Raw genomic sequence first — 27699 nt, 5'->3', positions numbered from 1 at the left:
TGTGATACAATGGAAACATTCTGTATTGTGGGCTGACAGGGGCTGCATATGGATTCCAGACAGATATTCCTTATAAGGAAAAGTATGTTGACTATTTAGAAATCGCTCCCCTTGCTGAATCCAGAAGGGAGAGGCGATTTTATTCGGAAGTTTGAGACTGAGAGCTCGTATCGGTGTCTGTTTAATGTGGAAATCATGCAGAGGCTTGCCTTAATGAATTGAATAATTATGCAGGATAGCCAAGAGCTAGGATATGTAACAGTCTGAATCTTCCACACATTAATCATATTTTCTGCCAGTAACACTGGAAAAAAGGATATTACCTGCAAGGGAATTTAATAATTAGTTCACAGGTTTTGGGTAATTAAACAATGATCAGTGGGATTTTTATTCTAATTTTTCATCTGCACACAATGTATTTTATACAAAAAATAGAAAAAAAAATAATTTCATTTTTTACACTTCAGATCTAAAAGATGTATTGCCATTACTAATATATATATATATACATATATATATATATATATATAGAAATATATTATCACCATTAATATTTATTTTACATCTCCAAAGACCATGTAGGGCTGTTACTAATTATTATCACTATTAAAATTATTATACATCTCACTTGGAACACAAACCAGGTGGTGTGTATAACAGGACAGGTACAGGACAGGACAGGTGCCAGATCCTTAATCAACATTTATAAAATGTAACCCCACAAATTAGTATGGAAATTATTTCTTTTTTTTCAAAGCACCCTATACTCAATAGGGCCTGCTCATAAAAAAATAAAGGATAGATGAGATATGTGTTTGCTAATCAGAATTTGCTAGAAATGCTTACTGCCTGTCCACCCAATGTTTTTCTTTCATGAAAATAAACTTAATTCTAGCAATTTAGTTTTAGTAGTCCGGGCTTGAGGACAGCTGATTTCTGCTAAATTTTGACAGATGCTGCTTTCAGTAGCAATTACATTTACAAATAAGTTAAAATAATTAAAAATAGTAAACTCATGTTAGTTACTTAGAGAGCCTCTTTAACACTGCTAAAACCCTTTAGTACTTATTTTAAATGATTACTCACATTTTACTTGTATTTTTCTAACCCGGCTCTGTAGTTACTGGTCTTTGTTTCTCTGGCTTAAATAAGCATGCATTCAATAGACTTTTCAGTAAAGTTTGTCCATTAATGGGGAAGTTCATGTAAAAGACAACTTTCAATTTCACATTAATATTAAGACACTTTGCAGTTGGCCTTCTTTTCTATATTTCATTTTTTTAATTATCTACCTTTAGGTAAAAATGTAAAATGCTTCTTAGTTTCTGGTGATTAGCTATGTCCAGCAAACAGTGACTGATTCCTTGTCATGCTAGAATTTTATTAAGAATATAAGGAATTCTTAGCCTTAAAGGAACAGTAACACCAAAAAATGAAAGTGTATAAAAGTAACTAAAATATAATGTGCTGCTGCCCTGCACTGGTAAAACTATAATTTATATAAATAAGCTGCTATGTAGCCATGGAGGCAGCCATTCAAAGGAGAAAAGGCACAGGCACATAGCAGATAACAGATAAAACACTATTGTATTCTACAGAACTTCTGTTATCTGCTATGTAACCTGTGCCTTTTCTCCTTTTTTCCAGCTTGAATGGCTGCCCCCGGGGCTACACAGCAGCTTATTTATATAAATTATAGTAGTGTTACTGTAGCAAACACACCAGTTTTACCAGTGCAGGGCAACAGTACATTATATTTTTATTACTTTAAAGTTCTTTCATTTTTTCGTGTTACTGTTCCTTTAATAAAACATTATCTGCTTTGTGTAGAGGAGTCAGAACATAGTGGGTGTAGCAGAAATAAAACACAATAGCCCCTGAAGCAAAGAATTGAGTTAGCAGATAGAATCTAGTCTGCCAACCAACAGGCAATGTAGTTAAAACAGTAGATGGCGCTGTTGGTGAGAACAGAAAGAGAGAATGAAGAATCCCTAGGTCTAACTTCAGCTGCTAACTGAAGCTGGCATGCTCAGCTGGTTTCAAGAGAAATGTACGCCCTTTTCTAAACTTTCTATATCACATCTTTGTAGTGAGATTAAAGTATTTAGCAGTAATCATTTCCAATAATGCTTAGTGATCTATTTGACTAAAACACATAGGCAAGGAAAATAGATATTTTTAAACCTAGAGTATATATGTGTGCAAATAAGGAATAACAAGGTAACAACAATATTTCTGTCTATTGCTAAAGATGAAAATCTAGTGTATAGTTCATTGAGTGTTAAACAGCCCCCTCCATAGGTGATGATGAGTACTGCACCTAACAACTGGTATCACACATGTATGTATGTATAACTTAATTTATAAAGTACTACTAAGATACGCAGTGCTGTACAATTTTAAAATATAGAAAAGTACACACAAGGAAGATAACATTATAAAAATAATAGTAAATAAGTATAAATATAGAGCAATTAAGTGACACGCAATAAAATGCATACATAGACATATTTATGAAATAAGGATCTGAACTTTTTTTCTTGCCAACTTTTTTTTACTTTTGTTTTGATATTGGTCACAGCTATTAACAAACAAAGACTGCCTGTTTATTCCATTTTTCTTTTATATTGTTGTTTTTCGTCTACTGACAGGAAAGATTGCTTGATTTCACTTATTGTACTTCATATATTACTGCAGAACAGGGATCTTAAACATGTGGCTTTCATTGCCATTTGTACACTGTGAGTTGAAGTCAGTAATATCTTAAGGGCCACATGTTAAGAACTGTGCTGTTACATATGGACATCTGTAAGGACAAAGAAGGAAAATGTGCAAGCTGGTATAGAACATTTATATAAGTACAGCAACATGCTTAGTCCTACTTTAGCACATTTACTGCTGTATTATTAAATGATTAAATGAAGCCTAAAGCTGGCCATGCACATAGCAATTCCGATCTGTTGTGCAACCATTGGTCGCACTAAAGATTGTTCCTACCCTCCAACTGACGTTCAGGCCTAAATCGTCAGATATGGAGGTAGAAACAATAGAAATTCTACCTCCTTCTGTCAATTCAGCCCTAAACTTAGATTTTACTCGGGCGCCCGATCAGAATCTTTTAACCTGGCTGATCGACGAGTCGACAGTCGAGTCCGCAGCCTTTTGCGATATCGGTTGCCTCGCCGAGCTGCCACATGTGCACCAAATATCGTACAAAACAAGGTTTTGTACGATATTATCGGGGCATGTATGGCTGGCTTACTTCCAAGTACACTAGTAAAATTGTCAGATTTTGTCTAATTTGGCCATACTTGTTGATGGCCAGTTTTAAAGATGTTCAGTTCCAAAATTTGGCAAAGACATCATTATAGCTCATATCACAGTTACAGACCTATGAAAATATTGCTGCATCAGCTGTAGTTCTAATAATATCTAGAACAGCATATGTGTTCATCCATAATTTTAATCTAATTGACCTTTAAACTGGGCATCTACAAATGTCTAGTAGAGCAAATAGGCATTCACCCAATATCTCACCCTAACTGGTATTCAGGCAGACACCCCAGCCAAGGTTTTTGCCCTCCCATGATGTGATTATCACAGGAACAGTTTTTCTGCCTCTTGAAGTACACATATGAGCACCAATGGTCAGGCAGATGCAACCCAAAAGACCAGTTCTTGAAATAGGTCATATATAATGTCTCTAATGTCTCAGTGAAATACATAATTTATTTCATGTTAAGGCCATTAGGATATCATAACACCCTGAAGTGGGTTCTAGAACTGGTGGGATTTTAGATTCACACAGTTGATTGGCTATCTCTATCTGCAAAATAAAGGAGACAAAGGCATCTTAGAATAAAATAATGAGAAGAAGGGTAGAAGGACTTAAAAACAGAAGGCGGAGGAGAATTAGAATGTGGCATATGGGTAGAGGCAAGGGGGAAAAGGAAAAAGAAAGTATGGCAGAACAGATGAAGGATAGATGGCAGAAGGGGTGGAATGGAAAAACAATAGACAGGAGAGAGAGGTGTGTGGATAAAATACTTTGGAAAGTAAGCTACTGGGCTGAGATGTCCTGGTGATCCCCAACAACCTATTGAATGATCTTTCATTAAGCTAGTGCTGGAATGTGAGAGATATCTTATATGTTTTTTAAATGAATTCCAATATTAGGTAAACAAATTAGGTAAACAAATTAAACAATTAGCATTGTGATGAAGTGTGAGAAATGCTTGTGCCAGAATCAGGGTAAAATCCAAGCTGGTTTAGGAATTGTTGTCCCAGGCCTGGATGGAAAGCATTGCCTTGCTTATGCATTTTAGGTAGACATTGTTTCCTAGCGGTGCTCTCATCTTTGATTTTATTTTTTTCTATTTATTAATTTTGAGGATTTACAGTTGAATACCTATGGGTACCAATATTTTTCTATCATTAAGTAGACTAGAGTATTTCTGCCAGGAAATATAGCATGGCACATCTGTGGTGCTCTAATAGGTGCAGCAGCTTCACATGCTGCTGCTACTGCCATTCAGTTATCAGTGCTTTGTATCATCTACATGCTCAAAAGTAAAGTTACCCAAGGTAAAGTGAGTACTAGACGCTAACGGATAATCGTGATAAAATAAATGATTGCTTTGAGCTGGAATGTTTAACGAGTGCTCAAAGTGGCCACCAGGTGGCTAGCAGGCCCGTCGCTTTACTTGGCTAACTAAGAGCCCTATGTAGTCTTCCCCTGTGAGGTGTGGTCACGTTTGAAAGGTATTTTTATTACACGTAGCCCACCTTCCGCTCCCTGTTGTACAGTCTTAGGGCAGTGATGTGGGGCTGCAGGTATTTCTAGGTGTGATATGCGCGCAGTCATTTAATGATAGGGTTAATTTAAGGGGCTGGAGCCTATGTAAGGAGGAGACTTCCTGTGTGCCTACTGAGCAAGTCACAGCGAGAGACAGGGGAAGCACTGAGAGTACAGGCTTTGTACAGCCGGGCTGAAGGGAAAGTAGGCGGAAGGGACGCTACTGTGTGAGAGAAATGGCCGGAATAACTTCTTTGGAGGCCGTCAAGAGAAAGATCAAATGCCTGCAAGATCAGGCAGATGCGGCGGAGGAGAGAGCAGAGAAGCTTCAGAGGGAGCGGGATATGGAAAGGAAACAGAGAGAAGCAGTAAGATTTATTGCAAACGCCTCCTAGTAGTAATTAATGTGCTAAATTGCGGCAGAATCCACAAACCTTTCTGATTTCTAGTACAATGGCCCGCTGTGCCCACGCCTTCCTCATACTGTGGGGTCTTCTGTGTGTGGGTCTTACTGTGCCCCTCTCCTGCCATAACCGCCCTCCTTGAATTCCCACCTTGTCACACCTTCCTGCTACTCCTTGTCCTACATAACCTCCCACCCCACATTACTGACTTATACTACTCTGTGCCCTCTATTATCACTACTGCCCATAAAAAAACCAATGCTTTTTTCTGTGTAGTATAACACAGGCTGCCCCAGTGAGGGAAGTGGTGTCCGATATGGGCAAATGCCACCCTTCTTACATACTAACTGCCTCACTGCCCCTCCTCCCACAAGCCTCTCTCTCTTAGTGACCCCTCCTAAATAATCATATGTTAAACTACTTTATACATCACAACCCTTCCCCCCCCCCCCCCCCCCAATATAATTATCTGGGTGCACCTCTCTCCTTGACTGACTCATAATACAATGCCAGATTCCCATGTGCCAAACTTGTAGTGCGTGTCCTTATCTAAGGATTACATTGACTCTGTGGCCTCACCCAATTTACTTACACTTGCATCTCTGTGCCACATTATTGGCCAGCCATTGCAGGTTCAGGTTGAGTGTGGCTCAGACTGGAGAAGTACATTTGCCCTCTGTTTTCAGAGTTTCCCTGTCTTGGAACCTAAGTAGGTGGAAAGATGCGGGTTGGGTGCAGGTCCAACAATAGCAATATTTTGCAGGTTAGGGTTGGGTGCAGGTTAAGGTTTTGCCGGTTGAGTTTTTCCTGAACACACACATCACTAGTCTGTCCCCATCTACTTCTTTGTACTGATAAAGAAAGCACAGCCTTATATTGGTTAATAATGGCAGCAGTAATTGTCTCTAAATATACTGGTATTCATCCTGTAAAGGAACAATTGAGGCCTGCTACACAGCAGTCTGATCCAATGGTGGATTGTGTTGAGGCCTACTGTTGCACAGGGAACTTTCACCTGGTATCTGAATATTTGGCAACAGGCTGTCATTTTACAATTAAATGAAAGACTTTTAACATGGCATTTAAGGATTAAAAAGTATAAATGCCCCAAAGAAACATTTGTGTACATGGATCTGGTTGCCTGGACATTATTTAGCAAGTCTTGCCTTGTGCTTTTGTGCCCCATTTTACTGTGTTGCTTTGCTTACTGTGGAATTGTTAGGTGTTTACCCAGCCACCCCCAGGGCAGGTTGTATCTAGGCATGCAGGGAGGGGACAGGGGGCTGTGAATGTGGTAGGGAATTCCAAGCATGTAACCGGGCTCATTTGGTCTAAGCGGTATTAACACTTTCAGCCCTGTGCTTAGAGTTGTAACAGAAGGTTGCCAGTGAAAGCGACTCTTTAGGTGTATTCAAGCTACAGGACTGGCCTGTTTCTGTGTAGGGTGTTGCTCACCTGAATTAAACTAGTTTAGCCTTAATTATGTGAAAATGGGATTCCACAAGAGTGTATAAAGTTTGTTTTTAAAGCAAGTGCATGAAATATTTCCACAGATTCAGCAGGCAAAGAGCAGTACTGAAGCAGGTAGGAAGGGTGCTACACAATATGCACATTGACTTCTTTTCTGTGCATGTGATCAGCCTTGCAGTGCTCTTGCTTCTTTCTGAAACCAAAGTCCACATTCATATGGAAGCAGGCCAGGGCCACTTAGTCAAACACTATATACCATGAGAAACAGAAACTAATTCAGACTGACACACTTCAAATGAAATTACAAGTTTCAGTATCCCTCCTTTTAGCCTGCTACAAGTACCAGCTACTAATCTCCCATTTGGGAATAGCTGTTGGTAACATGCTTTGTGCCTGTAGAACTGAAACTCATTTTGCTAACACATTTTTCCCCTTTCCTTTCTTTATTTTAGCCATTGGTTCTAAACATTTGAGATGAACCACCCTTATTACATTGTCCTTGTACATTAAATAAAACAGAGATGCTGGCTAATGTTTTGCAGCAGTGGGAGCTGGCTGTCTGTATGTGAAGATGCAGTTAAACTGCTCTGCACAGCTGGGAGTTGCCTTATAGTATCTTATGAACTTTCCTTGCCTTATAAGGCCACAAGGCTGGCCCAGTCATGCAACTTCTGTATGAAAGTGTAATTCCCTGCACAGGCCACAAATACTCCAGTGACAGATGAGGAAATGCTCCCTCATGTTAATACTGTGATAGCTTGGACTCTTGCAGCCACATTTCCTAATGTCACAGTGCAAACGCAGTGCTATAGAACTTATAACACTCATGATCTATATCTCTTCTTTTCTTACATGTCCACTTAAACATATAATACCAGTCAGTATAAGAATGGTTAATATAATACAGTGTAGCCTAAACAGTACAAGCGGCATGCAAATGTGTTCTAGTGCAAAAGCAAATCTCTGTGAGTGAAGGCCTGGGATGAACTACTGTCACCTGAGGAGCCTGTTTGGCTCTTGTAGTTTGCATGTTTTGATCCACAGAGCTTTGCAAAGTCTGCCTAACAAGCTCAATTACAGTTCTTTACATCTTGTAATTCTCCTTAGGTAATTATTTTAGGCAACTGGCAAAATAAAAACGCTTATTGCACAGAAAATATTGGGGTGGTTCTCATAGAGGGTCTCAAATCAGTAGATAGTAGGGCCAAGCCAAGGGTTACATATAAATGTAAATGTAGCACGAGTATCTGTTACAATAGTAATGTATCTGCAAAACTGTCACCAGAAACCAAAGAAGTAGGAGTAAAATATATGTTTGGCATAAGAGTTGTTGTACAGTATAACCCACATAACCCCTTCGTCATTTCAGGTTAGGTGTCCTATACATTGCAAATAGAGTTCCATTTACTGTTTCTGTCTTCAAAGATCCATAATGGAACAGGTGTTGGGGTATTGACAGAACACTTGTACCTTGAATGACAAATGGCATTGATCTTTAGAGCAGCCTTGCATGAATAAACAAGGCTGGCAGTTTACTGGTCCTGCTGGGTTTATTACATATGTGTACAATGTGATTTAATCATGTCACTTGTGTTTCAGTTGATAGTGCTGCAGAGATTGTAGGGATAGGATTCTATGAAAGGTATTGTTTTGTAGCAGAAAATAGCAGCAGGTAATTAAGGGTTAATGGGTAACTGCACACACATAACTATACAGGGCGGGTTCCTTACTGCTCTGCAAACACTTCTTTACATCCCCTTTGGCCATTCATTGAGGATATGTTTTATATGATTGTACTGGGTGTGATTGATTGTACTGTGCAATCCAGAACTCTCTGCTTCTGTGTGACTGGTGACTGTGGGAAGTCAGGCTAGTAGTCCATTAGCTTTCTCTCTGGTTACTTTGTTTGTACTGTACTTCTAGCTTGGGTTAGTGATACAGCCAAGTACTGTAAATGACCTCACAAATGCCCACAAGTTTTGGCATGTTAGCGGCTGATTAACTATTTAGCTGTTGTGCTTTTACATTGCAATCCAACTTCAAAGTATTTCAGTGGTATGAATTGTGTCTTTTTAATTTAAGGTACAAGTTTTTCTTCATCACAGAAAGAGGAAGTAGAAGCATTTTTTTAAGCGAGTGTAAAAATTGTTTAACCACATCCTATATGCTATACACACTTCTACAGACACTCCCTTGTACCGTTTCTCTGCCAAAGTTAATTCTCGTAGGCATAAAAGTACATAGTGAAACCTGTATGTATGTATATATGTATAATATATATACTAGAACTCTGTATTCTTCCAGTTTTTCTGCTTTCTACAAAACGTCCGATAATGGCATTAAGGTAGGGATGTCCCACCTTAACATACTTCCACCAGGTAGTTTGCAGAATGATTATGGGAGTTGTTGTCCAGTTATATCCAGCCTTTAATCCAGAATCTACTCTTAAAGACAGCAACTACTTTCTAATATATTTTTGGATGGACTGTTGCCGAGTCTCCCATTTGTCATATTTGTTCTTTCGGTTGAGTACACATTGCATGAACTAATGACCTATTAATGCTAGAAATCAGAAAAACTCTTTGTCATAGGCAATGGATCTACTGTAGAAATGTGGAGCTATTTTGCTATACTGTAGATACTGAGCCTTGGAAGTAAAGTTGCTCTTCCTAGAGGCATCCCATGAACTTTGGATCTAAAAAATTAAAGTAAAAGGACTGGTTTTCATTACTGTTCAGGTGAAAGTGGTGGTTATCTGATAATTTACCTGTTGTGACCAATTGTATTCCCATAGGCTGAAGGAGATGTAGCCTCATTGAACAGGCGCATCCAGCTGGTAGAGGAGGAGTTGGATCGTGCTCAGGAGCGTCTGGCCACAGCTCTTCAGAAACTGGAGGAGGCTGAGAAGGCTGCAGATGAGAGTGAGAGGTGGGTGACTTTATCAAGAGTATGCACTTAAATGCCTAGCTCTAACTTATAACAATTATCAAGCTATATTGTATCCATTTTCTCTATATAAAATTATGTTTCGGCCTAATGCAGCTCAGTTTTCAACTAATTGTGGTTAGAAACCCCAGTGTTTTTCAAGTAAGAAAAATTATTCTGGTAGGTGGTATACTAGTTTATATCAGCATTTATTTTAGGTGTCAACTGGTCAGTAATTACTGTATGGAAGCTAACTGGTGATAAGAGATCATTAAACCTTTCTTGTTTCCTATCTTAGAGGTATGAAGGTCATTGAAAACAGAGCCCTGAAGGATGAAGAGAAAATGGAACTGCAAGAAATCCAGCTGAAAGAGGCCAAGCACATTGCTGAGGAGGCTGACCGCAAATATGAAGAGGTGACCTGCCTAATATATATAAGAATATCATAGCCATCTAGTGACCCAATTAAGCCCAAGTCTTTATGTGCTAAGCATTGTTTTTTTTAATTACAATTCAACATTTTTTTTTTTTTGATATGCTAAAAACTTTAGCATTCTTTTACTTTTATATTACTTGTGTTAAATCGGTTCAGGTCAAGAGCATTATTTAGGCCAGAATTTACTTGTTTCTAATTTAATAGCAGGAACCTATCTGATTGATTGATTCTGTGCTTGGCACTTTAAGTTACTTTCAAGTGAGATTGTATTCTTTTGGCTTTCTCAATAGGTTGCTCGTAAGCTGGTGATCATTGAGGGTGACCTGGAACGTGCAGAGGAACGTGCTGAACTTTCAGAAAGGTAAGTGTGTTTTTCTTCCTTTTCAGAAATTAACACAGCATGTTGTGGCAGATTACATCCATTTGCTGAACATTAACACTTGATGGTTAAAGAGCACCTCTGAAATATTTTTATTGCCACAGTTCTCTTGGCTTCTGCAAGCTGTTGTGCACAGAATTGGTATAACTAAAACTATAACAGACAAAATTTGGTTTGTTATTATGTAATATTCATTATATCACTAAGTGATAACAAAAAGAAATGGCTGATTTAGATTTTTTTTATATGGTGGAACACATTTTATTTTATTGGTCACAAAACCTTTTTCACTATACATTATTCTACACTTACTCCTCTAATAACTTCACCTTTTTGTGTATTAAGGGCTCCAAATTTGGATCTGGTCCTACCTAGAAATATTGGGCAGAAATAAATCATAACCATCATATATTATATAGAAATTTAAATTGGCAAAACATTAGTAGCAATTATGTTGTGGTAATAACTCAACATGATGAGTACATTTACACTGACCACTGAAATATCCTGCCCCACCCTTGGCAATAATGTATATTGTACATGTTAACTTAAAATTAATAGTTCTGTGGAAATACAAATATCAAAGATACCAGTTTGCAGTCTCCCATACATTCCCTACATCCTTATGACAATATCCAGCCTACTAAACCCTAAATTCATTAAAACTGATAACTGCTCTACAGCTTGTTGCTATAGAGCCAGCATCTTGCCAGATATTCAGTTTGCTTTGTAGTATGTATAACCACCCTTATACTTTATAACAATATATTTTTCTTTGCATGCTCCACGTGTTGCAAATGGCTTGCTCGTTCCCCTTTTATTTCATGCACATATTAACAGCCGTTACCGGCAGCTGGACGATCAGCTGAGAATAATGGACCAAACCCTGAAAACATTAATGGCTGCAGAGGAGAAGGTATTGCCACTAGCCTGTGCCCTTTCCTTCTCCTGGCTGCTGGGTATCAGAATCCTAATTTGCTTTGCCGTATTATTCTGACAACACTTTCATTTGGCTATTGTGTCTTCTTGTAGACTTTTATTTGTTTTTCTTTTCTTCTTTACTGATCTTTTGAGCTGTATGTGAAAAGCTGAGAATATAAAATATTGTTGGGGCATTTACCATGTGTGATGTTTGTGCTACATTGTAATGGACCTGCAAAGCTAGTTTATGATGCATCAATGGCATTAATAGATTAAAATGTGAATACATTTATAGTAAATATTTGTAACCAAAATGCAGGTAATATTGTCTGAATGGCTCAGAATGCCTTCCTTTTAAAATGAAACAAATTGGCAAAGCTGTTTCGTTGAATAATTCTTGATGTCTGGTAAATGCAGTCCTGCCTTACATTTTATATTTCAGCAGTTTTTTTATTGTAGCTCATTGATGGATTTCCCCTGTTTCAATTCAATTTTCATTTTTCTCCTTCAATTTCTTTTTTCTTTTTCCATATTTTCCCTTTTTCCTCTGCCTTTTTCCCTTGCCCTATTTGAATAGCAAATGTGCCGAGCTTGAGGAGGAATTGAAAACTGTTACCAACAACCTGAAATCTCTGGAGGCCCAGGCAGAGAAGGTAGGATGGGGAAATTAGCTCAAAGATGCACAACAGAAATATTAGTCACACTGTGACAATTCAGAAAATTAAATTTCTCTGCAATTCTAATCCATATTCAGAGTGCAAATAAAATTACTTCATGCCTAAGAAGGAAGGGTATATTTGAAAGTTGCATGTTTGCAGATGTAACAATATGCACTTTACCTTAGAGTGCAAGACATAATGGCACTTGGTGATGTTACTAGTCTCTTAAACTTTTCACTAAAGAGTGGTTTAACCTTATTAATACCCAGTATTTATAGACCCAGTACTGCAGCTAAAAGGCATTATATTATGTATATTTATGGTAGAAAAGGCATGACCTACAAGTGGTTTCACTTGTTCTAGTGTAACCAACATCCTAAGTTAGGCAGTGACTGGAAAGCAAATCTTGAAAGTCATTTACATGCTTCCACCCATTTCTTTATTTTCTGTTTCATGGTGAGATATAGACTCCAAAGTGTGAATGGAAGCTTGATCCCTGATCTTGTACTACAATTATTGCTCTTGTTATCTGGTGGTAGATTCCCTCTCCTTTTATTCTTTGTCTCCATGTTTTTTGGGGGTGGGTGTGTCTTTTTTTTAAGTTGAATCTAATTTGGCTTTTGGTTTACTCAATTTGTTATCACCTTTTAGTATTGATAATTATAGTGGGTAATGAGCATACCTATTCAAATTGCCGGGCCTTGTTTTATATTGGCAATCTTGTGGACATGATATGATACAAAGCAGTATAACTAAATTTAAGACAAATTGCACAAGAACATGTTAAATATACATCTGGCATTTTGTTTTTGTCATTTGGAATCCATAAATTATTTACATTATTCTTGTTTTGTTTACAGTACTCCCAGAAGGAGGACAAATATGAAGAGGAAATTAAGGTTCTCACAGATAAACTGAAGGAGGTGAGTAAATAATTTCCTGCTTATTTGAAATTGTTTAGGTAGGCACTGGAGAAGTAGCTTGAGTTGATATAATCCATATTTTTTCTTATCTTTCAGGCTGAAACACGTGCCGAGTTTGCAGAGAGGACAGTAGCCAAGTTGGAAAAGACCATTGATGATTTAGAAGGTATGAACTTTCTGTCTACATATGTGGAACATCTGTGGAGATTCTGTATTGCGCAGTGGAAAAATCTGGAGATTGTATATTTCAGATGTGCAAATTGCATTTTTTTTTTTTTTAATTTTATCTTGATATTCTCAGAAGGATGTGGTGTTTGTGTGTGTGTGTGTGTGTACATTTATACTGAACCTGACCAGCTTATATTTGGAGGAATTTAAGGGCTGTTGAGATTCCTAATGCTCTATGCAGAGATCTAGAATCACAAATTATATTAGTATGAATGAGGATATAGTCTCATAAACCATCTCGTAAAAAGAAAATATGAGCTGGATCATGGATATCTTTTATGTGGAAAGTGTCTTGTGCTTTAAACTTTAAGTTAAAAATTACAGAAATGACATCTCCCATAGACCCCCATTAGAAGCAAATAATGAAACATTTTAAAGCTGATTTACTTTTTCTCTGTAATAACAGTACATAATAGACCCCTTACCTGTATCAGACCCATACCTGTATCAGTCAGTTATCTGTTCTGCAGGCTTTATACTTCTACCTTTCTCCTTCTAATTTTTGTTTTCTCTCTCTTTTTAAACACCATTAATTGTCTGGCCTGGGCTCTTCACCGTTTCTCTTCCACGCTGTCTGCCTCCTCATCTTTTTTTCATGGATGATGGTTTCTTACCAATATTTTCTCCATCCCTCTACTCTGAATTTTCCTTCCCTCCTTTTGCCATACATCTCCTGACAACCTTTTGCCTTCCCTACTCTGTTTATTTGCTTTACATTTCTTTTCCCCACCCACCCCCTTTTTTTTTTTTTTCTTCATCTCTACCACCCTCATTTTCTGTGCCACCTTCACTATGAGCAGATGAGCTGTATGCTCAGAAACTGAAGTACAAAGCCATCAGTGAAGAACTGGATCACGCTCTCAATGACATGACTTCAATGTAAATTCACTTTTCTGTGTGTTCGCTTACGTCCGTACCCTTTCCACTGCTTAATAAAACTCACGTCCTACCCTCACACCTTCAGTTTTTTTTTCTTTGCTCACCTTTGGGTGTGTTTTACCCCTGTTTAGACATCTGGCAATATGATAATTTATGATACATATCCACATATCAATGATGGCAAATCAATTTTTGGTCTAAGCTGCTGTTATATCAAAGCTGCCCAAAGGCAGCTTCAAGCTTAGAATAGCTGGGGCAATCTTCTTAAGTATCAAAGCTAATTATCTAAGCTGGTGACACTTGAATTATCCTAAATTGCAATTAAAACTTTCAACAAAAATGCCAGAGTCTTAAACAGTCGTAAAATCTGCTTTCTTTGTTTTCTTACATTCTTTTTAATTTTGCTTTTCCTGTGTATAAAAACTTGTTTCTCACTGCGCACTAATTACATAAAAAAACCAAAGCAATGCTGTATAACTAATGCAGTAATTGGACACTAATGGCTCCTTCCAAAATTCATTTTTTTTTTTTTTTTTTTTTTTTTTTGTCTGTAAGATGCATAGTCACATACATTTTTTTTTTGTTAAATGTAAAACAGAAATATGCACTGTTGCTGGTGTTTTTAATACAAAAAAACAAGACACTGCTTTTAAACTTAACATGACCGCTTGTACTTCTCTTCTGGATTTGTGAGGTTATAGGTCAGCTAGTCCGCTTTGCATGCCACTTCTAAATTTACCATACACATAAGCCTTTCTTTGCAGCTTTAGTTATCATTAAAGGAACAGTAACACCAAAAAATGAAAGTGTATAAAAGTAACTAAAATAAAATGTGCTGCTGCCCTGCACTGGTAAAAGTTGTGTGTTTACTTGAGAAAGTCTACTATATTTTATATAAATAAGCTGCTATGTAGCCATGGAGGCAGCCATTCAAAGGAGAAAAGGCACGGGCGCATAGCAGAACAGATAAAACACTATTGTATTCTACAGAACTTATCTGTTATCTGCTATGTAACCTGTGCCTTTTCTCCTTTTTTCCAGCTTGAATGGCTGCCCCCGTGGCTACACAGCAGCTTATTATATAAATTATAGTAGTGTTACTGTAGCAAACACACCAGTTTTACCAGTGCAGGGCAACAGTGCATTATATTTTTATTACTTTAAAGCTATTTCATTTTTTGGAGTTACTGTTCCTTTAATACAGACATACCTGCTGTGACGTGGTTTCTCCAGCTGTCTCGTTAAAAGCATTTACGTGGTAGTAATTGTAAAATATCAAACCCATGTTCTTTTCCTCACATATATGTAAAATATATCCCAACAGAACAAAAGAAATTTTGTATCATTGCTTTTTATTAGTTTCCATCTAGAGTAGTACCTCAAAACATAGCATATATATACTTTATATTATAATATGTGACTTGCATTCTAGTGAACATGCAACTTCCATTATTTTAAACCTTTCTAAAGTTCTGTTTCATGGGTTGCTTTGATAAACAAAATGTTACCAGCTTCTAGGAGAGATTGGCCAAAACACTGAAACATATCAGGCTATATTGCAGAAATATTTTCCTGTCTGTTTATTTTAAAAAGCAAGCTGAATACTCACTACTACTGGGCTAATTATGGACAGATTAATATTGCAAAAAAAGTCAGCGGACATGATGGAGCTTAGGAGTAGAGACCCTGGAACGTCACAGCTACACGTTAGATGTGTACACTTGTGATAGGCTGAGATCCAATACTTATGGCCAGCAAAGCAGCTCATTGCTTAACCAATAACAATACAATGCCACTGAGAGACTGCCATCTGCATAATGTACTAGCAACTGACCCAAGTAACACCCATTTTGCTTCAGTCTAACAAGTAGGCTTTAGCCATTTCCAGAATGGCCAATATATTTGTAACAAATCGTGTCTTGAGTTTCATAGCAAGTTTGCCTCGGTGGGAAAATCTGCGTTTTTGCTATTGAGAGAGCCAAATTTTAAAAATAAGTAGTCCTAAAGTGTCAAGTCAGTCTACTAAAAGTTTGGATGGAGCCATTAATGCATGTGGTACTATTTGTTTTGTTTTTTTAATCTTATGTTTGAAATCTGTTGGTTTTTTTTAGTTAAGCTAGAGGGTTCATGTTTATTTTGAAAATAATGAACACCACTATATGGGTTGTTTGATCACGGCTACGATTGATAGTTCTGCCGCATTGGGCTGCAGTGCAAAAAACTAGCTGCTGTTAGGCAATGTATTCTGCTGATGCTTCTCTGCCGGGGGCCTGCATCTGTTCTTAAGAAGAGGAGGGACAATTCCTGACCTCAACAGGAAAATCAAGACGTCCAGCAATATCTTACCAACAATTACTTTTTGTTTTGCAGTTTTCCCAGCAGATACAGCAAAACTAAGTGTAGCGTAGCAGCAGCTTCTTCCTAATTTAGACTTAACGCTTAATAATTGCCCAGTACCAAAATAATACCAACTTCTAGTAAGGCCTAATTAAATACACAACGGTTACCAAGAGGTCTACAGAGTTCAGTTATGAAGCAAACTTTATGCCATATTTTTGGAGGTAGTACAGGTATGGGATCCCTTATCCAGAAACCCATTATCCAGAAAGTTCAGAATTACAGAAAGGCCATCTCCCATGGACTCCATTATAAGCAAATAATTCTAATTTTTAAAAATAATTTCCTTTTTCTCTCTAATTATAAAACAGTACCTTTTTACTTGATCCCAACTAAGATATAATTAATCCATATTGGAGGCAAAACAAGCCTATTGGGTTTGTTCAATATTTAAATGATTTTTAGCAAACCTAAGTTATGGAAAGGTCCCTTATCTGGAAAACACCAGGTCCAGAGCATTCTGGATAACCGGTCCCATAACTGTACATAAAAAAGGGGGGGTTACTGTAGTTTTTAGTGCAGGCACATGGAGAAGTGTAGGCAAGCAGATCCACTTCTCTCAGCTTGACAGAAAAACTTAGGGCTGAGAAAAGCAGATATATGCACCATGTGCCCTTTCCCCTAAGCTAGACCTAGGCAGTGTAAAGAAAGATGACTGACCAGTTGGTGAGTGAAAGGGGTGTCCACCACAATATATTTGCTTGTATGTATTGTGTGGTCACACCCGCATTGCAATTTGCTTTTATATTTTAAAAATATTTAGTGGCAAACACAACTTTTACTTTTGCTATTAGTTTATACGGGAGCAATGGCTATAATACCTCTATGTTGTAGTTCCCATCATCCCCAGCTTCTGTTAGGTAATCCTTGCAGTGCCCAACAAAAGTAGAAAGCATATAATGCATAAAGGAATTCTAAATCAATCAGATGAAAGTGAGTGTAGGACGGGCGAGTACAAAAATGATGTTGGCCAGTTTAAACAGAGGACAATACATGGATGAGCATTTTAGTAATAGTTTGTTGCACAAAATGCATTATTGTCCTTTTACTATATAGATATAGGTGAGCTCAGAGGACCTGTTTTTATAGATGATTTTTGACCACTGATTTCAACATTGTCAGTGACCTAAAAGAAAGTAGGAACTGCAAGGGACATTAAATATTTGGGGTAGATGCCTACATAGTTTCTTTCTCATAGAGGGAAAGAATCATAAGCTACAATACTCAAGGGAAAGCGTGTTCTTTGTAGCAGTTGTGAAATGCCCCAGTGGACTCTGCAAGCAAATGCGTCTGTCTGGATATCATTATCAATGTCCCAAGAGGCTGTCTGTTTGCTCAGGTAGTCTATATGAAGGGATCTTCCATAGACCGCTACACTGCCTTTGCAATGCAAAAAAGCAGTTTTAGGGGCACATTTACTAATCCACAAATCCAAATCCTGAATGGGAAAAAAATCGGATTGGAAACTAACCTTTTGCGACTTTTTCATATTTTTTGCGATTTTTTTTTTTTTTTTCATTGTTGTCGCGAATTGTCGCAACTTTTTCGGCGCCGGTACGACTTTTTCGCGAATTGCCGCGACTTTTTCGTATTGAGCGCTCGTAAACGGCGGGCAAACCTTTCCAACTTTGCATGATTTTGGAAGCCTCCCATAGGACTCAATGGCACTCTGCAGCTCCAACCCGGCCCAAGTAAAGTCACGATACTGAAGCTTGAATGAATCCAAAACTTTCATACTCGGCGCGTCAGTACAATTTTTTCGCAGCAGCGACCAAAAGTTCGCTACAATTCGCGAAAAAGTCGCGACGGCGACGAAAAAAATCGCAAAAATACCGATCATTACGGAAAAAACACATTCGGACACTTTTCGGATGTTCGTGGATTAGTAAATGTGCCCCTTAGTGTATTAAATAATAAATTAATTTATCTGAAAAAAAAAAAAGGGGGGGTTGTGGTGTTTTGTTAGCATAGTTTAATAGACAGTGACATAGGCCTAATGCTTCCATACTGTATTAAACATCTGTAAGAAGCATACATTGTCTTATGGTGTTAATAAAACCTGTTTTCAGGCCTAGAGGCAAAAGCACCAACTGGTAATGTTGTTGCAACTGTAAAGTTAGGTTTTCCATAAAGCCAGCTAACTCTACTTGAAAGAGCAAAACATGATACTACTGTAAAGCAGAGTGGTGTGCAGGTGAGATTCCCTAAGCAAAACAGAAAGGCAGGCAGTACTGCACTGCACGGTAAGTAGGATAAGGCTTTCCCTCATTCCAGTGATGTTGCCCAGGGCAACCAATGAGCCATTAGATTTCAACAGTTAAAAAACCAAATCAAAGCATCTGATTGGCTGTTATGAGCAACATTGCGGTAATGTTTTACTCCACTTTTTACACAGATTAATATAGACATAAACATTACCGGTGATGTTGCCCATAGCAACCAATCTGATCTTTGCTTTTTGTTTTCTAACTTTACTGTTCAAATCTATTTGCTCATTGATTGTTATGGGCAACATCACTGGTGATGTTCATCTCCAGTGTTGATAATAAGAGTGGTCCTGATCACTTTTGCAATTTAAATGTATTTTCTATTTTAGTGGCTTAATATATTAGCAGTTTTAGTTGTTTTTTCATTGCCGAGAGCAGGCTTTCAGTTCAACATCTCACTTGGGGCTCGTATTCACTAGCATTTTTTCCTGCATTCCCTGCGGTTGCGCTCTCCTGCGTTCCACCACAGGGGAGCGCAGGAAGAAACTCACTTTGTTCTTCCTTATGGGGCTGTACTAACGCAGGTTAGGTTTAGATCCCTTTTAAAGTGATACTGACACGAAAAAACAACTTTTTAAAATATAAATCGACATAAAAAGTTGCCTATAGGTCGTGTTGATCATTTTTTACTGATAGGGCTGCTTTTGTAAGTAATTGTTACTTGAAATCCCAAAACCTGACTGTTTTGCCAGCCTGACTGTCCCTTCTCAGCCTGTCAGTTATAGCTTCTAATGCTAACGGCCTCCTGCTGGACAAATATGGCCGCCTCCTCATAGAGGAACATGGGGGATCAGATAGGGAATGTAAAAGCTTGGACAAATACTTTTATGGCAAAATTATAAATAGCATGCAAAGACATTGTTATTACAGATGTAAAAATGGTTTCATTTCTAGTTTCAGTATCTCTTTAAGAAATAACTAGAGACCGCCGTAGCATACTTATTGGGATGGAGTACATATTTACTTTCTACTTTGCGGGCCCAGTTTTACCTAAAAGGCAGAGTTCAGCTAAATGCAGTGTCACCCATTCAGTCGAACAAACTAAACATGAACTGCGTAAATTCTCATACATAGCGAATGTTATAGCATGTGCTGCCTGCATGTTCCGTTCACATTGCCATTCGTTTGATATTTTTTGTTTTTCTTACTTTCCCCATGTCTTCCTTCTCACAGATAAAATGCTTTGCCTCCAATGGTCACCTCTCTCCCACATGGGTTGGATAATCCTCTCTGAGCTGTCCTTTTTATCCCAGTCTCTTCTTGGGAACCTTTCAAACTGTCCTGCTGCATTAAACAAGAATCACTTTTCTGTTGTACAGACACTCTGTAAAATAAAGGACCCACTGTGTATTTTCTCTCTCCTTCCTGCATTATTTATTGCTTATCTTTTAAAGGAACATTTAATAAAACTGCAGATCTATACTTTTAATGTTTTGTAGGACATTTCTCTTTGTGTTTAACTTTATTTACAGCATGAGTATTGTTCCATATAAGTAATTTAACCAAGTCAGATCAGTTACTGTACTTCAATGGCCACCAGACTTTCCAGACCAGATCTTCAGGGAATCCTTTTTTTTTTTTTTTTTTTTTTTCCCTTTTCCTCTCTGCATGGAGATGTTTTGTGTTTGGACCTGGCAGAATTGGCATTAAGATGGTCCCCTGAAAGTAACTTGGTCTTTACAGTCTATACACTCCAGTTCTTTTGGGACACAGAAATAAAGCTCTTAAAGGAATTGTTTAGTAAAGATGCTCCTCCCCTAAAAATATAAACAAAACAAAAAAAACACCTTAATGGAACAGTGGCATTAGGGCTCTGGCACATGGGGAGATTAGTCGCCCGCGACAAAACTCCCTGTTCGCGGGCGACTAATCTCCCCGAGTTGCCTTCCCCTGGCATCCCACCGGCGACAATGTAAGTCGCCGGAGGGTTGGCACACACGGCGGCGCAATTTCGGGAAATCACCGAAGTTGCCTCACGAGGCTTTTTCGGCGATTTGTGCGAAATCGCGCCGCCACGTGCGCCATCCCACCGGCGACTTACATTTTCGCCGGTGGGATGGCAGGGGAAGGCAATTCGGGGAGATTAGTCGCCCGCGAACAGGGAGTTTTGTCGCAGGCGACTAATCTCCCCGTGTGCCAGAGCCCTTAAGGGCTATGACCAGGAGATTAGTTGCCTGCGATAAATCACTTCTACTGCGGACAACTAATCTCCTGCAAATGCCTTTTCATTATCACCAGTGGGAAAACATATGAGTCTCTTTGGCTTTACAAAGTTTCCTGAAGTTTATTCTTGAGGCAACCTCAGGAGACTTTGGAAAGCCAAAGTATCCTGTTCAGCAAGGGTCACATTGAGCCATGGATGCAGTCCTCAGGTCAGTACAGGTTTCTATGTGTTCAGATCATAATCCTAATCAATACCTTGACTGGTGCTTGAACTGATTTTCTAAAATCCCTTTTAAATGAGCACCATGTTGGGCCAGAGATGCATTACTCTCCTAGTGGGTTTGCATAGGTACTGTATGTAATCTGACCATTTTAAAGTTTAACGGTGGCCATTTATTAGAGGGTACTAGGAGATCTCCTGACAAGTACATCTTTGCCTGATTAGGCCACCCCTAAGTGGGCTAACATGATTGTGTAGTACACAGGATTATGATCTGAACACATAGAAACCTGTACTGACCTGAGGACTGCATCCATGGCTCAATGTGACCCTTGCTGAACAGGATTTTCCAGCTTTCCTGACTGATCTATGACCAGTCAGAGAGGCCTGTGGCATACTACAGCTGCCCTCTGGTGGACAACAGTAGCAAATCAAACTCCCCTTTCTGTTTGTCGCCACCACCACCAACGTTATTGAATCAGAAGTGCCTTGTATGAAGCACAAGGAATGGTGGCAGATACCTCCGCTGAGTAACATTCAAGCGGATTTTATAGCAGTAGTGACATATAAGCAGGGGTAACCTGACAGCCCTGTTTTCTTACTGATGGTTGTGGTCATAGCGCTGTTTGTCATGCTTGCACTATGCTGGATTTTTAGGAGGAGATTAATTTAAGACGTTGTTGCTCCAAATAGTGGACAGTTCTGTCCTAATAAATGGGTTGTATTGATTCAGTAATGATACTCCAATAGAAACTAATATGTGGACAGAAGAACCTATGTTTGTTCAAAATATTTTTCCGGTAAAGGCCAGCCAGCTTTGTAATATGTAGCTCTGTAATTATATAGTTATATACAGGAATGTCAATCATTTTAATTTAGCAACTAGAAGGTTTATGATATAACATTTATACCAGTTATATCCCAAACTTGGCACTTGTGCTCTTACTGAGTTACACTTGTTTGCCTCAATAACCTTTTCCTTTTTAAGGGGCATAAGATTCAAAATTGTCCTTATAGAATTTAAAACATGCAGTGTATTTGTATATGCGAATGTACATGACTGTGTGGGATGTGCTTTTTCTGTTTAATAGAACACCTATAAGCATTACATGCAAATACAAGTACTTTACATTATCAAGAATTTATACTGGTTGAGTCAGTATCCGTTACAGAGCATTTCAATATAGTCAAGTGGAATTATTTTTTATTTATTTTTTTTTTATTAAAAACAAATACGTCATGTGTAAATGTGCTGCCTGTTTCCAAATCCTTCTGGATAGCAGGTTGCAGAACAACAGATCCCACATCTGTAGTTGGTAAACTGATACATAAATAGACCCCCTGCCATAAACATGTCAACTTTAACATGTTTCCTGCCAGGGTAAGAATTTTTTTTTTGTTGTCATTGACAGACCTGAGAAAATATGGATAGTACAGTAGTGTAGAAAAACCCAGCTGTTGTGCTATTGCAGTTGTGTAACTGTGAAGAACAAGTAATGTCTCCTAGGATTTGGAGCTATGTTCTAGTGTTTTAATGCTAAATGATAGGGGCAGAGAAGCAAGATTGCTAGTAAACAATGTAGGCAGCATTTTGTTCTCTACATCAAAGGTGCTGGAATACATGTAGTAAAGTATCAAGCAAAATGTGTATGAAATGTAAGACAGGCATAGGTCTGTTTGTGACCACTTGTGCCAGTTTCTGTTACAGCAAACCTGCACATGCCATGCTGAAAGAAGCAGTTACTTAAACAATCATTGTCATGAAATTCATTCTTGCCATAAAAACTGATGTGTATTTACCTTGAAAGTAAAGGAAATCTTTATTTTCAGGAGCTGTTAAAATATGAATACTATATGTATGGGTGGGTCACATGTTTAGGCACTGACTGTATGCAGCTCAGTGTATGTTTTTATCATGTGCACTTGTTTGGGATGCAGAAGAACAGGGCGGTTGTATGGGCAACGATATGCTAAGCCTTAATGGACTTTATTATTATAATGCAAAAAAATAAAGTTTGAATGGTTGCTTGTTTTAGACACAGGTAAAATTTGGCATTATTAAGGAAGGGCCATGATAAAGTGTGATGTACAGATAAAATACATTCATTTAAATACTGGAGTATAGCTGGGCATTATAAAGCTGGTCAGTGTATAAAGGAGGGGGTATTTTGGCATAGGCTAAGGTAATTATGCAGTTTGTTAAAGACTGATAAAGCTGAATGAAAAATCTTTGAATGTATGATTGACTTCTTTTTAGCAACTAGATGTTGACTCATTGCAAGGTATATTTAATATAGTCCACCCTTTATACAATTTCTTACCTGCTGCCCTCATGCAGAGTAAGGGTTACAGCAGTGAGGGTTATTTACTGACTTGTTGTTTTTTTTAAATGAAACAATAGTAAAGCTATAACTACAGTAAGCTTACATTCTGGTTGCGTTTTTTTGGGTGCCATGTTTTATTTTATATTGGGCCCATGTCACACAGTGACATTTCTAAAATGTAGCTGTGACTATTCACTGGTTAGAAATGTATCTCATTGTTATCTGTTGGGCCAATAGCCTATTGTGCCCCATGGCAAAATACATTTGAAAACTAGTTTTGTAAAGACACACCGAGCTACTAGTAGCAGCTACTTGTGGCTACTAAAATAAACAATGCTGATCATTTACTGATAATTGTCTGTGTTTTAGCAGAGGCAATTCTCAGTATTGTTTATGGCAGGGTATTTTGTGGTGTTTAGTCATGAAAAAAGTAGCTGCTTAGTAGTTGCTCTGTGTTTCTTCACCCTAAAAGCCACTGTTTAGAGTTTAAAAGTGGTTGAGCCTATGATTTGCAGTCCATCCTTGCTGCACCCAGTGATATGGCTTGTGCTAATCAACAACCATATAGCCACTGCTTGGTTATTTCAGTCTGTCTGTCTGTCTATCTAGTGCTGTCCCTACATCTTCTATGCCATGGCCCAGTTAGCCACTATTTCACTGGCTTTTGGGCTATGCTATTAAATAGTAATTATATCCTACAAAGAGATCTGTAGGGCCACATTGAGTCTGCAAGTCTTCAGTTGGACAACATGGACTTGGAATTCCTGGTTGGAATCACAAATTGATAGACCTGGTCATAATTCAACAGCTGTGGCATGAAAAAATGGGCTTCCAACAGCAGTATTTTCTGTTTGAATGTGTTATTTTGGAGGAACATATTTTAGCTCCCCCCACCCCCCCCCCCCCTTTTTTTTTTGCACCAAAACATCATGGCATTTCTGCGTTTTGGTACCCAATGATATAGATGGTTTTTTGATCTCTTCATACATAAGGTATTGTATAACATTTACAGTTATTCATTCATTTTTATCTAACAAATGTTTTAATATGTCATAACCAGCATTTTGTGTTGCAACATAACTGTAATTCTATGGAGTTGAAATCCATGAAATCCAACCTTAATTGTTGGCATGCTTGTGCATTTAAACAGAACCTGAGTGAAATGAATTGCTTAAATGATAGGATGCATGAAGTTATACAATAACCATTGTTACTACCCAACATTACATAAATAAAGCAATTGCTGATTACTTTGAAATGAGTGTTCTGTCAGATGAATTTCACCTATTAAAATGTTATGTGTAAAACTTAATCTGCTACTAATATTGGAGTTGATATAACCTCTGAGTGCTTCCTGCAGTTTCCTTAATGAAGACCAGGGAGAGTAACCTTTTGCTTTCTACCTGCTATGGAACTAAATCTTTTAGAAATCCCCTTCTTTGACTGAGCTACTAGAGGGTTGCTGAAAAGTTTCTCTTGAGCATCAGCACTTTTCTTTAGGGATGCAACAAATCCACTATTTTTGGATTCAGCCGAATTCCGAATCCTTTGTAAAAGATTCGCTGAATCTGGAACATAATTTGCATAAGAAAGGGATCAAGAGAACCACGCTTGTAGCGAAACATTTTTAACTTCTGTGTTTATGAGACAAAAAAAATCTGAATCCTGTACCGACTCCTGAATTTGGGGCATCCCTAGTTCTTTTCCTAAATGTACAGTATATATCTATTGTGTTTTGTTGTATTCATCTTGAAGTCTGTTAAGGGAATGCAAAAGGTTGACCCTCCCTTGTCGCTTAACATTCATATTAGGTATCTGAAACTTTTGGCTCTTGAGCTGCTGGAGTTTAGTTCAGCAATAGCTGGGGCACCACAGGTTCCAGATACCTGGTGTATTTCAAGGAAAGTGCAGAGACTTTTTTGTCTTCTAATAAATTCAACCCTTTTGTGCACTGAAGTGCTGTGGGCAAGTTACTCCACGGGGGTTGATGGTTATTGATGTAAAGTTTGTTCTTACTCTACATTTGTTCAATACTTTTTCCTTCTATCCCTTTACAGAAAAAGTGACACATGCTAAGGAAGAAAACTTAAATATGCATCAGATGTTGGACCAGACACTGCTGGAATTAAATAACATGTAAAATACATCAGTCGCGTGTTCCTCAGCTTGGTTTTCTGAAGTCCCTGCTTGTCAATATTTTTGCTCTTTTGAGTGCAAGTGGAATCAGCCCCTTGTTTTTGTTATTGCTGAACCATTCTAGCACTCAAAGGCTTATATAAAAAAAATCTTTGGGGGAGAACGAATGGGAGGGTTAGGTTTATTTGTATTTTTTTTTTAATTTATGCAGCCTATAGAATGGGTTTCATTCTACCCATGGAATTAAAGTGGGGACTGGGACAATGGGTGATCTGAATACAATCAGACATGGTGCCAATTATACAGAGCCTCTTGTTAATGACCAAAACAATTGCACAGGTATAAACCATTTATTTTATGTCTATAAAACAGCATGGGGTTTTTTTTTGTATTTTTTTTTTTTTTTAAATATTTGCCATAAATTCTGATAAAACAGGATCTCCTCACCTCTGTCACAATAGGGTTTTGTTGAAAATTGTTTTCCATTTCTTAGACAAATCTATGCAACATAAGCTTTTTCTGTAGCTTTCTATTACAATGTAAAATTGAAAGTATTTCATTCAAATGTCATGTTTTCTGTAGCAACATAATATATGTGGGGTGGCAGAGGATAAAGTGGTGGTGGACAGATCAACCCTACTTTGTGTTTTGATAGTCTTTCTGTGGTTGTTTAAAGTAGATGCAAACATGGATTTTTTTGGAAAGACAATTTTTGATATAACTCTTTTTCATAAAGGCAAATGGTAAATTTACATACCAAGGGAAATCATGTACAGTATGGTGTTGGAGGCTCAACCTAGAGACCACAGAAAATCCTAAAGTACTTGACAAAGCTCAAACAGTTGTTTTCAAAAACAATTCTTTTTAAAGATTTGTCTTATTTAAAATATGCAGTGCTTTTTAGGAATTGGAGCTGGTTAAAAAGTGGTGTAAATTTATATTTTGATGGTTCAAGACAAAAAAATTCAGATCCTTTATCGGCAAAGTTTACAGCATGTTTTCTTGTATGGTCTAGCATTTCCCTGTACTATTTTGTTTTGTTTCTGATCCAGTGGTTAAAATAAAAAAAATCAGATAAACCCAGAATAATTTAAACTTGGGAGAAATTAGCTATCTGTTTTGGATATAAATTTTTTGCGAAGCCTCACTTTTTTATTTTTACACTAGTTTTTAAGATTACAACCAAAAATGTACAACATTGTAACATGAAATAAAATGCACACTTGAAATTTTTCTATACTCTTGTGTGATTATATACAGAGCAGTTTGTGTACATTGTGGTGTTGTGTTGTCTGACTACTCACATTTGTGCTACCTTGATGTACATTGGGACCCTGCTATAATTCAGCATTTATTTAAAAATTGGAAAATGAAGTGATAGTTTATCTCCCATAAATAAACACCTAATCTAAAGTTACAGTACCTATAACAGGTATTTACTCTTGTCATAGAACATTACAACACAGTGGATTTAAAGGAGAAGGAAAGGTAAAAACTAAGTAAGCTTTATCAGAAAGGTCTGTGTAAATACAGCCATAAGCACTCACACAAATGCTGCACTGAGTCCTCTATCAAAAGAAACAGGATTTCTTGTTACCTACTTTGTCTCTGTAATTCCTGTGCTAGAGTCTGCCAGCTTTCTCCTCTCTCCAGCTCCCCCTTCCACCATCAAGAATGCTAAGAACTCCCCCCCCCCCCCCCTTTAGGAATGTTCTGATCCATACAGCAGGAAGCTTCCTCATAGTCTTACAAACTGCACATGTACAGGAGTCTTGGTCTTGGTGCAGGAGCAAGGCATTATGGGAATTTTGTTTACAGAGCTCAGCGTTTTTGTTATTTTTCCTGAGGCTTCTGATCATCTGAACAGGTGAAATATGGGGAGACTTAAGGGCACTATTGAGACAACTGAAGGTATGCCTGCAGCTTGAGATTAACTCTTTGTCTACCTTTCATTCTCCCTTAAAGGAGAAGGAAAGGCTAGTAAACTATTAAATACCTAATAGTTGGTCTTATAGCATTTTACTGAACTACTCCTAATTATACCCCCCCCCAAAAAAAAAACATTACATTAATGGCATGCTGGCCTTTCTAAATCATTACCAATTTTTGTCAATCACAGCCCAAATCTTAGCTAGATTTTCCTTCTGTAGAGCTGCAGATTAAGTGTTTGTGT

General features: G+C 37.9%; 1 protein-coding gene and 1 long non-coding RNA gene across 14 annotated transcripts in view; one reads left to right on the top strand and one right to left on the bottom strand.

Moving 5' to 3' along the window:
- tpm1 (tropomyosin 1) overlaps positions 1-26765 on the top strand; it is a 30100-nt gene extending 3335 nt beyond the window's left edge. For 3 of the 13 annotated variants that reach the window (XM_012966416.1, XM_031897839.1, XM_031897841.1), the window contains 7 exons: positions 9464-9597; positions 9893-10010; positions 10321-10391; positions 11908-11983; positions 12850-12912; positions 13009-13078; positions 25448-26765. In XM_012966416.1, the coding sequence (XP_012821870.1) occupies positions 9464-9597; positions 9893-10010; positions 10321-10391; positions 11908-11983; positions 12850-12912; positions 13009-13078; positions 25448-25530 (615 nt within the window). In that variant the 3' untranslated portion in view covers positions 25531-26765. 13 annotated transcript variants of the gene reach the window in all.
- LOC116409758 lies at positions 3180-9524 on the bottom strand. The gene is made up of 3 exons (XR_004222019.1): positions 9437-9524; positions 5792-5904; positions 3180-3826 (listed from the first exon to the last, which is right to left on the bottom strand). It is a non-coding gene; the product is annotated as an uncharacterized LOC116409758 (long non-coding RNA).
- Positions 26766-27699: the final 934 nt, after the last annotated feature.

This window comes from Xenopus tropicalis, chromosome 3, assembly GCF_000004195.4.
Source record: "Xenopus tropicalis strain Nigerian chromosome 3, UCB_Xtro_10.0, whole genome shotgun sequence".
Taxonomy (NCBI): Eukaryota; Metazoa; Chordata; class Amphibia; order Anura; family Pipidae; genus Xenopus; species Xenopus tropicalis.
The sequence above is the reverse complement of the archived record's forward strand: the minus strand, read 5'-3'. Positions and strand labels throughout refer to the sequence as shown.